This window comes from Solenopsis invicta, chromosome 1 (assembly GCF_016802725.1).
Source record: "Solenopsis invicta isolate M01_SB chromosome 1, UNIL_Sinv_3.0, whole genome shotgun sequence".
NCBI lineage: Eukaryota > Metazoa > Arthropoda > Insecta > Hymenoptera > Formicidae > Solenopsis > Solenopsis invicta.
The window spans coordinates 1,770,721-1,783,532 of NC_052664.1; the positions used below are offsets into that span (position 1 = coordinate 1,770,721).

The 12,812-nt window shown below is 33.4% G+C and overlaps 1 protein-coding gene across 2 annotated transcripts in view; it reads left to right on the forward strand.

Annotated features, from left to right (window-relative positions):
* Nucleotides 1–12,812, forward strand: part of LOC105201596 (probable phosphoserine aminotransferase) — a 40,429-nt gene that overhangs the window by 4,858 nt on the left and 22,759 nt on the right. The window contains exons 1-4 of one of the 2 annotated variants that reach the window (XM_039454648.1): nt 2,550–2,572; nt 3,890–4,020; nt 12,084–12,196; nt 12,281–12,442. In XM_039454648.1, coding sequence (XP_039310582.1) covers nt 12,115–12,196; nt 12,281–12,442 — 244 coding nt within the window. In that variant the 5' untranslated portion in view covers nt 2,550–2,572; nt 3,890–4,020; nt 12,084–12,114. Of the gene's footprint in view, nt 1–2,549; nt 2,573–3,889; nt 4,021–12,083; nt 12,197–12,280; nt 12,443–12,812 lie in introns of those variants that run through there. The other variant, XM_026139485.2, reaches the window with a different exon arrangement.

Consider the following 12,812-nt stretch of genomic DNA (forward strand, 5'->3'; position numbering starts at 1 on the left):
TTTTGTGATATGCGCTATAATTACCGAGTTATAAAATAAAACGTCTGAGCCAATGTGCGGCATACTATTCTTACTTATACTGTGCCGCGGCTTTTTCTGCCGGATTTTAGAATAAACGATTTTCTCGAATTCGCACGAAACACACGCTCGAAACACACGCGCACGTGACATACTGTGTTTGCTATACACAGCAGACATTTGGGCATAAATTGCCTTTCTGACACCCTTTTCGCAGTCAAAAAGCGCACTACATCTCGCTGTTCTTTTTTGCCGGCCTCCATAGATGTCGGACGCACACACGACGCCCTGACCTCACTTCAAGCACGTCTAACAAACAAATAACACAGCGGTGAACATTCGTGCCGTTCTCTCCTAATTTCCAATAAAGGGCACGTCCATAAACACACCGAAAAGGATTATCAACGTCCGCGCCATGCTCGTTATATTTTCGCGCTTGTCTCGTTTTCATTTTACTGATCCTAATAATTGTTAGTTGCAATTTCCTACTCAACAATGTAAATGTTTTATAACGAATGTATTATACAATAACATTGCTGAGTGTGGAATTATTACTAATATTAATATATCGGTAACTTTATGTTTCCTGGGATGACATTGGAAAAACCTAATAAACTATAGCGAGATTAAAAACGTTTTTGGTGACATTTTTATTATGAGTAATAACAAACATTATGTAACTGTGTAAGAAGTAAGAAATCTATCCGGACATAGATTAAAAAATCGCGCTTTAAATACACGAAAATGACGAAAACAAGCGAAAACGTAATATGTTTTAAATCAGAAACGCGATATTTTTTAAAATATTTGTTAATGATGCTTGATGATAATCTCTGTTCCAATGAAGAATAGAAAATTTATCAGATGCAATTATAAAAATGGTCTTTACAATCAAAAGTAACCACGAAAAATAGCCGAAAAAGGTAAAAAAAGGTTTTTGGGGTATTTAAAAGTGTTGTCATGGAATGAAAATTCTGAAAAAATCAAGGAGGTAGTTTTCATAAAAATGCAACTATTATTAAAATAGCAAGTTTTGTGAGAGTCAAGATATTACCATACAATTTGAAATTTTTTTCGGTTTGTAAAATTAGAATTTTCTGTTAAAATGGAAAACTAAAATTTATTATTATGTGTCTGAATCATATCTAATATCAGTTAAAATTTCAAATCGATTCATTAAAAAGCATTTTTTTCAAAGTTATAAACGATAGGAAGGAGCTCGGAACTTGAAAATTTGGGAAATTTAGTTTTTTTTTTTAATGACAAAAAGATGGGTCAAATTGCAGACAAATCCATTGAGGGGTGATTTCGACCCTCCTTATTCGACTGGAGCCTTTGAGGTGACATAGTTATTCTGCATAACTACCAGACAAAGATATAACAATTAATCAAAATTTTAATGCTTATTAATTACAATTTCAAATAATATGAATTTAATTGTCCACTCACTTTCTCTCTCTGTTTCTCTGTCTATGAACAAAACAATTAATCTCTCTATGCACACATCAACTCTTACCTATTTCTGGATAAGTTTGTCACTATTTACCTCAACCAAAATTGTCACTATTAGTCATAAAAGCTATTGTCCCTTTTAAAACTTTAGTGAGAGAAACCAATTTGATATCCAGGTATATAGATTATATAAAAATAGAGGAAAAAATGTACTGTACGATACAAAATAGGTTAAATGTCGTTCAAAGATTCAGCAATCAAGAAAATGTACCTTAAAGTATCGAAACAAAATCTTGGTTTAATCTTGTTCTCATGAAGACAAAATTTTGAGCTTTTCTTTTAGTTACAGTCTGTTAAATAAAGCGTGGTCTTATTCACAACTGGTAAAAGTATTGCTCTCAATTTTTTGTCGACCGATAGAGGAAACCTATGTCTTCGATGCACTTTGAAGAAAGATTCAGTTGCTTTAGGTCTTTTGTAAGAAAAACACATTAAGTGCCATGAGTGCCAAATATACGATGCGCTACTAAACTGTATTTCTGTGCAGCCATCCAAAAGGTCCGAAAATGTTGCAATCAGCGATTGTTAAATGTTGAAGTCGAAACAATTCGTGCAAGTAGGTTCAGCGATATGAGGTCACAAAAATTGTCGATGATTTACCGGAACGTGGATTGATAGAAAAATTGAAGAAAAAAGATAATAAAATGATCGCAAATTTGTTTTTGCAGAATCTTGGCCTAATTCTGTGTCAAGGATAAGCGAAATTGAAGCAAAAAGGTTTAGATATATTGTATGTAACTATTCAAACCCATATCAGTGTTTATGGCATGAAATGCCGCAATACACGCACCGGCAGAAATGGTGTCTCTCCGTGTTGACGCTCGGCTGCCGTACACACGCGAAGCCGCGCACGTACAATGTTTCGAGGCAACGCGGCGGAGGTTGGGGTGCGGTCAGACAGTAGTGGGGAGCGTTTCAATAGCGCATCTTCCTCGCTTGACACTGGGTCGAGAGAGAAGACACGAATCGACGTGCTGGAGAAACTCGGCAGAAATGGTGTCCCTTGATATGCGCCTATACGGACGGTATACGGGATACCACGGTTGGTCGCGCGCTGTTTTAATTTTTAATTACATAAAAAAATTTATTTGGATACGAAGATTCGTTTGAAAAATAATGTAAATAGAATTACGATTTTTAATAATAAATTAAAATTATGTCATCACGGCAATACAGCTTAATTCATGGGACTGTTACTTTATGTCGAGACGTAACTTTAATTAATTAATAAAACTTGTAAATCTCTTTAAACAATTACTTTGAAATAATTAAATTTATAACAATATACAGGAAAGAGTAAACTATAAAACGAGATTACACTTTAGGAGTTTATTGGATTAGGATATAGCGAACTAGTTACAATCTGTGTTAATGAAAAATATAACTAAATGATCCGTATATATAATTATATACAGGGTGTCAGGTAACTACCGCCCGTGGTTTCGTGGATTGATAGATCAAGTAAAACTGAGCAGAAAAGCCCTTTACCATTTTTTAATATTTGCCATAGTTAACGAAAAAAAAATTAATAAAGTCTGCGAATAAGCGCGTATCACCGCGCGCAAGAACCGCCCGCTGGTCGCCGAGACGTAGGCAGCCGCGGCTGGCGGCGCGGCGCGGTGAGGAGGGAAAAGCAGCAGTAGCTGGGGCCCGCAAGCGGCAAGGAGGGAGAAGTAGCAATGGATACTTGCGACCAGCGGGCGGTTCTTGCGCGCGGTGATACGCGCTTATTCGCAGACTTTATTAATTTTTCTCTCGTTAACTATGGCAAGTATTAAAAAATGGTAAAGGACTTTTCTGCTCAGTTTTACTTGATCTATCAATCCACGAAACCAGGGGCAGTATTTACCTGACGCCCTGTATACTGATGAAGACTGTTTATTAAAAGTCGAAACATTTGCTCTTATTTTGGTCATTAGTTTTTGTTTTGGCACACAACATTCAACACGACTCTTAAGCTCGTTTTTCCTATTTTGAAATATATTTCAATTATGCAAATTTTATTTTTTTGACATTTATTGAATTGGTCTATTACCTACTAAAATAAAATATTTATAAATTATTATGATAAGATGTCAGTCTCGTACAATTTCAGAAGTCAAGCAACATTAGTAATGACTATTTTGCTTGAACGGGTAACCGCTTTGAATCATTAATTGATAATTAACACGAACATTTGAAAAGAAGAGATTATTCTTCATTTTGATGTTGATAGTTAATTGATGAATTAAATTTATACAAAATGTGAAAATATTTTGTTATACCCAAAATTTCGGCATATTTTTCGTCAAAAGTTAACAGAAAATCATGTTTATTGCACTAACAGATAATTTGAACGAGATTGTTTTGTAATTTACAGGTTCTAAAAAAAGTACAAGAAGAATTACTCTCGTACGGAAACACGCAAATCAGCATTCTTGAGTTAAGTCATCGATCGAATGACTTCAAGAAAGTTATCGATGATGCCCAGGCTACACTACGAGACATTCTGTGAGTGAAGAATTCAAGTTAAATTATTTGATAAATGAGCCGCTTATTTTAAAAGTGATGTAAAATAATTGATTTTACATTCCAACCTGGAACAACTTTCAAAATAATAGTTTTTAAAAAAAGGGGGGCCAGCTAAAAAAAAATTTTTTTTTTTTGCGACTTTTATATCACCTTTAGAATTGTTCTTTTGGAACAATGTTTGGAACAACTAGAACAACCTGGAACAACTTTCAAAATAGTAGTTTTCAAAAAAAGGGGGGGCCAGCTAAAAAAATAGTTTTTTTTTGTTTTATTAGAGTACCATTAGGAATAAAATATTATCGCTTTGGAACAATGTGGAACAAAGTTAGAACAATCTGGAACAATTTTCAAAATAGTAATTTTCAAAAAAAGGGTGGCTAACTTCACACACTCGTACGTAAGCCGAGCACGTGCGTGCGCTCGGCTAATCCATGGTGGAATTAGAAAGGTGAATCAATGCGCATTATGGACAGTAACCTGGTATATTTCGACCAATCAGATGTGAGCGACATTGCAAACCGCGAATTTTAAAACAGGTTTATGCAATATCAAATAAAATCATGTTTGAATTGTAGTATGTTATAGTAAATATTTTTATTACAAATAAAATATATAATAATATAATAATAAAAGATAAAAATAATATATGTAATAAAGAAATTATAATTTTTTTAGTTATGTTTTAATTTTGTATTTTTTTTTTTGTTTTTGTTTATTTCTCTCCTCGTAAAATATTTTGCGCTTTAAGTTTTAAATTTATTCCGCAATTGGATGTATGTTCTAGTTTTCACTAAGCAGTGAATTATTGGTCGAGGAGATACATCTTTATTTATCCGAAGCATGACACGATCCGTGACCTTTTGTCAAATATTGCAGGTTCTTTAATTAAATGTTGCCATAAAATTTTAGAAATTCCTTTTACATAATTTTGGCAACAGCTTGGAAAGCTTCAGACGGGTAAATGCAGTTACCTCTCGATAAGAATGATAACCAATAGTGCTTATCGAGAGGCTGTATTATCGCGGTGGATAAACCAAGGTGCTGAAACGAGCAGCGAAATCGATGTGCAACGTAACCAGCCACGGATATTAAAGCTTCGGATTCAATTTTTTGACATAATACAATTTTTTTCAAATTCCTCCAATAGCTTCCACTCGTCTTCCGTTGCATTATTATATTTTAATGCTGTAAATTAACAAATTTTACGATACAATTGTTTTATTATTTTTAATATTATTTTATTTTTTTACAATTATTATATTATAAATATATTATAAATATAATATAATTATTGTATTTCTCTTTTTGGCATAGAGAGCAGACGCAACTCTCTGCACCACTATCACTATTGTATCTATTATAAAGATAATACTAAATATGATTATAAATATAATTAAAATATAATTATAATACAATTACTATTGTAGTATAATTGTATATCTACTATTATACGATTACTATTATAGTTTAATTGTATCTATTATAAATATAATTAAAATATAATTATTATACGATTACTATTATAGTATAATTGTATATCTATTATACGATTACTGTTATAGTTTAATTGTATCTATTATAAATATAATTATAATACAATTTTGATAGTTATTACATTACGTACTCTTCTTTACAATAATGTACATACATTCTTTTTCGTTTTATTAAATTTACAAAATTACCTGCACCTTTTTGTTCTTCTCGTACTTCATGCATGTCGGAGTTTTCTTCTTCTATTTGCAATTCTTCATCGAACATTGATATTTCCGTCGCTATTTCATCCTGTTCAGAAGAGTTTAATTCTTGGAAATATCTGTATATATATTTCAAATTCACGATCAAAGTTGAGTTCGTATCTGTTTCTGCATTTTTTTTCTGATACTCCGTACTCAGAATGTTTTTCAAGAATATACCATTTCAGACGTGTTTGACACTGTACGGGTGATGGATTACCACGCATTCCTACCATTGATCTGAGGTATGCAAAAAAATTTTTGAGTATATCCTGAGACAGTCGTCTGGTAATTATATATTCTGGAATGAAATACTCGCATGTGTATTTTTCCTTCAAATACAGGAGCAACTCTTTGAAAGATTTATTAACCAATAATATCCCTTTTTGAAATGACATAAGAGATTCTTTTCCACATACTCTCATATTTAAAATGAACTCATTCATTTTATCGAGAATGTCATTCTGGTATTCTAAGTGAACTCCGTAGGCACGTAAGCCACTGTGACTTCCATATTTGGATTGGGTATTCAGAATATTAAACCAATTATTTATTAGTTCTAACATGTCTTCCATTGCTTTCCAATTGTTATTTTTAAAAAAACTTTGTTTTCCGCAAAACTTTATAGCCATAGCATTTCTGTGAGAAAAAACTTGGGCTGCTAATTTTATCTTATGTCGCTGAAAGCCTTTCGCATCAAGATGATCTTTACTTAGGTTGAAGGCTATTTTTAAATCTCTTTCGCTACTTCATTAAGAGTTTTTCTAAAATTGATTTATTCAACACCAAATCATTCACACAGTATCCGGAATCAATTAAATTATTTCTTAATAATTTTATCAAATGAGAAACATCTGCAAACACAAAATATTTTAATGTTGCGTCAGAAGGATGTGGAAAAAAATTTTGTTTTTCCATTGTTGTCGTTGTTTTGTCACTTATGGAACTTTTGGATACTTCAATTCCAATATTAAGATTTTTCCATAACACCATATTTGTTGAACCCATGTCGCTGGTTATAGATACAACAATGTAACCAATTTACAGAGATTGTATAATTTCAAATAATATAGTTTTTGTCATTGGCCGGGAAAAGTCATAAAATAGTGATCGTTTTCAATTGCCAAAAAGTTTTCGAGCCATTACAAATTGGCAAAATTTATGTGGCCCGTACACTTTCTGCTCCCGACGTTCTAAATCAATCTAATTTGAAATGCATATTTCGTCAAAACTTAGTGAAGTTACTTTGTCAGCAACAGATAAGTTCTCTCCTTTTTTCTTCATAATTTTCAGTACATTATGTAAAATTCCTGGTTTAACTGTAAAATAATAAATTCAGTTCCGAAGCGTTGAGTCGCAAGGAAGCGGTATCTTAGTAACCTCGCGTAAATACTTGTATGCCCTTCCACTTTTTGATCTTAGAGCAATAGCAGATGAAATATCTTCCGCTGTCCATTTGATTTGTTTTTATGTTACAGTGACCAATCTCTTAACTTGACCTAGTGTAAATACTGTTTACAGTATGTTACTTGTGATTCTTTGTCCGTCTCTCTCGATATTTTTAGTCATCTCTTTAGTGATTTTATTGTTTTTCTGCAATTCGGTCTCAAGATCCTGAATTTGATTAATAAGCTGTTTATTTATCTTCTTCGTTTGTGCAAGTTGCTCCTTTATTTTATTCAATTCCATTATAAGTTCTAAATACACTTCGATGTTGAAGCTTTGTTGGACGTCCATTTTTACAGAACTGTAAACACAAAAGTGTTATTTAAAAAAATGATTACATTGAAAAGTATATTAATGATTAATTGTATAATACAATACTATGTTTGACTATAAAAAATGATTTTTAAAAAATACTTTGTAATTTTTTGTTCAAAACTATATTTTTTTAGTTATATTGTTTTTCCTCCTATACTCTGCATTTCACAGATGAATTTTTACACAGATGAGTCTTTCTAAATTCTTACACAATATACATACGCTTCGTGTAACTCAGAACTTTCCATTACTGCATTGTGATCATTTTCCTCTGGTTCCGTAGCATTATCAAAAGTGACGAAAGTAGATTTTGCATTGTCCACCGGTTCCTTTAATTGTTCCGCAGAGATTTTTTTGCATAGTTGTTTTTTATACAGTTAACTAGTTTGGTATATTAGTATTCTGATACAATTGTTATAAGGAAACAAATATACAATTCTATATTGTACAAAAATACAATTTACATATTTAATTCCTTTATACTAATTAAATATTGTACTAATTATACTAATTAAATATAACTAATTAAATAAATGAGATACTTTATGAAAAAAATGAATCTGGCACTTCTTTCTTACCGTTTAATATTTTTATTTTTTAAGTGAGGCCTACGGGTGATAATTCTCTTCTGCGTTTCTTTGTCTAATGTAAGATGCAGTATTGGGAGAGATCACTTTTTTAATCGACGAATTATTCGTGGTTGGACATGTTTCGATCGTGGTTTTGTTAATTTATCTTCAAAAGAATCTGATGTAAAGTGAATTTCACATATTGCAGCTAAAAGTAATTTTAATATTGTTTCAATATGCACGATAAATATTTTAAAAACTTATAAAAAGATAAGGAATGTAAATTTCGTTGTACAATTGTATTGTACTAATTGTAAATTACCTTTATGAAGTTTTATATCACCTTCTTTTCAACCACACACTGCGAGCCACTTTTGTTGCAAACTAAGCTCTCGGGGAAATTGGTATAATTTAATACCCTCTTTTTGGAAAAAGCAGCGTGATCGGTTTTTACAGTTTACAACTGCACACACAGGCATGATTTCTAAAAGAATGACATTTAATAATGAAAAAAAGCCACAATCAAAGTGTGAGGCAAAACACAAAACTCGATTAACAAAAATAAATCAAGGAATGCATCAACGATCTAACGCACGTGCTACTTACGGTCCTTTCTCTCTAATACGCGGCCGAGCGTACGCTTGCAGGGATGGTGATAAACGCGGTAAGGGGAAATAGAGGATAAACTCGATTTCACGTATGCATAAACGTGCCAAACATTTCCGAGTCTAACTGAAGTTATCCTCTATTTGTCCTATGATCCATAAGCTATGTGCACTTTTCCCCTTACGTCGATTATCACACCCTCTTTTGTCTAAGATAGCAGTTTACATTCGGTCTATAGTTTCCGGTCATAAGTCTATGTACGCGGCTAACCGACCTTCTTTTTTTATGAGTGTTTATTTAGTGTGCCTTCAACCTACTTCACGTAATATGACTATCTGATCTGGGTACCCTTTTTCTTATCTCTTTTTGCCTGTTGTTTCCTTAGAACACTCTTCCTATCTGTTTCGCAAAATTCCTAAGCGGAAAACTCCGGCAAATCTTCAATACTGAATGAAGTTATGTGCATCTACATATATCAAATATTTTGCCAGCCGCCATATTCTTTTCTTGCATTGCCGCTCACATCTGATTGGTTGATACTGCGCATCTTCGAGTTGCTTCACTTTTCTAATTCCACCATGGACTAACCTTTCTACGATCACGTGCTACCCATAGACATAGGATCTATAGACCGAGCATTCGAGGAGTGGGGGTAAAGTTCTCGCGTGAGAAACTAGAAAGAGATAGCCTGCTTTGGACCACTATTTTGTCTTTGTCTAATGACGCGCGTGGGGGTACAGTAAAGGTAACGAAACTCTCGGTAAGGTTAGGGAAAAAGAAAAGGGAAATGTAAGTGAATGTGAAAAAAGAATGAAGGGGAATTGAAAAGCATTGGAAAAAGTGCCAAAATATAAAATTATATATAATGTAAAATTGTGTATTAAAATTTAAACAGTAAAGTATTGAATAAACATTTAAAGCACCTGGCATAATAGTAATAAAAAAATTAACTCTGCTGATCTTTATATATATCTATATATATAATATATGTTATTGATTTTTAAATAAAATGAGTTTTGTGAATTTAGGTCTTATTTGTCTAATTTTGTTATTCTTAGAAGCAGCATAATAATGTATACAAAGAGTGAAAAACTTTTCTAAGAGAATACAAATCAATTGATTTCTATGATCCATCAATGGAGCTTGATTAAAAGCATGTTTCTTTTCAGTAAATAAATCATTTATTCTTAGTTTTATTAATGTTAAATTTATCAGTTTCCTTATTACGTTGGTAGACGTCAAAATATAAAAAAAAAACGAGTGAAGATTTCCCACGCGCGTCATTAGACAAAGACAGAATAGTGGTCCAAAGCTTGCTATCTCTTTCTAGTTTTTCACGTCCCCACTCCTCGAATGCTCGGTCTATAGATCCTATATCTATGGTGCTACCACGTGCGCCACGCGCTGCGTTCGGCAAGTGTTCCCACTCCGGCCGACCCGACTGTGCGCGCTGCTTGGTGCGTCCAATCGTGCGGACCGATATATAAGCTGGCAGTGGGAAGCCGAAGTGAGATCACTCCGAGCCACCGATCTCGCACCTACTCCTCTCCAGCGCTGGGTATCCTCGGCACTTCCTAGCTTGGGTATTCTCGAGCATCTTCTCGGAAACGGGTATACTCGTTCCAGCTACCTGACGATAAGCGTACTCGTCGATCCTAACGGCTAGGAATACTCGGCCAATCCAATCCCTCGCCTGCGACGAGAATCCTCGTCGTTCCCGCGGCCTGTTCTCGGCCAATAGGATCCGCCAATTATTTCCGTTCCCAGAGATTCTCGGAACCAACGCCGTCGTCGGTGACACTCAACACTGCTCCGCGTTACTCGGTTCTACCGTAAATCTAACCCCACGGGACATCCGCACCCCGTGGAGTTGAGATCATTTGGATCTCCATCGTCGACCACCCTCGCGCATCGCCGAACCGTCCTCTGCGCAACACGTTGGCGATTCCACGGTCGCGACCGGCCGTCGCGCGGACCAATCACAGCCTGTTTAAACTATTTGGAATTTGCCCCCTCACGGCAACTTCGTTTATATATTTTTGAACGTATTTGAACATTACATCATACGAGTCCGTTCGTTTAGTATTTAACAAGGGGAGGACCAGGTGAGAGACCAGGAGATTTTAATCCCAATTTTTTTAGTTATTCTAGAGACGAAAAAAAAGTTTACGTCTCCCGGCGTTTCATCGAATAGGCCTTAGTTTCAAAATAATAAATTTGTGAAAATTGGCCATACTGCGGCGCGCCATATGAGCCTTCCCGGTAACTGTTCTCGCAACCAGTGCAGTCGGCTCCGTGCGTTAGGTGCTTGTTTCACAATCGTAAGAACCGGGTTCGCTCCCGGATGTGTACAATATTTTTTTTCTTTTTTTTTTAAATAAATGTATTTATTTATCTTGATGATATTAATATAGTATGCAAAATTCTAAAATAGAAAATTTAATTTAATATCAGTGCCAATTATCTCGAATAGCTCCGAGCCCGGGGTAATTCGAAGCTATATATATATATATATATATATATATATATATATATATATATATATATATATATATATATGCTTATATATATTTATAAATTTACATGTATAATTTATACATAATAATATATATTTTAATATATATGGACATATTTGATACATTATGTAGAATTATATGTATATAATTATATATTAAAAATTTTTTACTGGATACTTATATTAGTCAGCAACGGAAAGTGTTCTAATAATGGAAAATCTATTTTCTAGTCAGACTTAGGGCCTCTTTCACCAATCTCGGTTAGAGTTGGTGAGCCCCTGAGAGGTTAGTCCATTGGAATTGACCAATCACATTGCCTATTGTGTGAAATAACAAATGCGATTGGTCAATTCTAATGAACTAATTGATCGGTTAGATTGTTGAGCCCCTTGAAAGAGGCCCTTAGTTATAAGAGAATATAACAAAAAGTGCTCTTAAAAGTTATCTAATCAAAGAAAAAAAATTATTAAAGAAAACCTTAGTATGTTTATTCTTAGGAGGAGCATGTGGTCTGTGCTCACAACCTAAACACAGTTCATGTTTAGATAAACTAACAGTGCCGCTAATAACGATTTCCCGTGCGTGACGTTATATTCCCGGATACTTTTCCCAAGCCCACATTTTCTTCTGCGCACACGTTTTCCTCATAGAGGACCATGGGTTAGAACCAACTTTCTATACCTACTGAAAACAAAGATAATATCATATTCGTCATTGCAACACGAACCATATCTGACTTTTGAATTTATAATATAATCTATCGATTTTATATACATACCGTGTAAACATTTTCCATATATGCGTTAGTGCTTCTTGTAAAATATTGTTTTTTTACATATAATATTTGTTTTTTAAAGTAATATTCCGGACAATTACAAAATCTTGTTCATGCAAGGAGGCGGTACTGGAATTTTTGCGGCAGTTCCTCTGAACATTATGAATACCGGAACTGCGGATTATTTAGTAACTGGTAAGAAATATATAAACATAATTCTTGAATTTTTAATTAAATGTTATAACAAATACGTTTTATAGTCTAAATTAATTTCTTTAGGTTCATGGTCTGCAAAAGCGGCAAAAGAAGCGACTAAGTATGGAAAAGTTAATATGGTTCTACCTAAAGTTACAAAATATACAGAAATACCAGATTCCTCCACTTGGAACTTAGATGTAAATGCATCATATGTTTATTATTGTGCCAATGAAACTGTGCATGGTAAATAAAACATTTTGAATTTTTTTGTGTTGTTATATCGTTTTAGCATTGTATTAGCAAATGGAAATGGATTGAAATAGATTAATAGATAGAAATGGATTCATATAGCCATTTCCGAATTCATGTTCTTAATTTTTTTAATTTATTTCTGTTTTATTAAAGTTTAAGAATTCCTTGAATCCATTTTAATCCATAAAGTGCTTTTTAAATTCTTTGAAGTTGAATCTCACTTTAAAAGAATGATAATTCAGCCTTAAGAAAGTAGCTAAATTTTTCATCTTTTAAAGTGAGTTTTATCACTCTTGAGAATAATTTTTTCATTCCAAAAAATTTAGAGAGTAGGATTGAAATTTCGAGATTCTAATGCTAT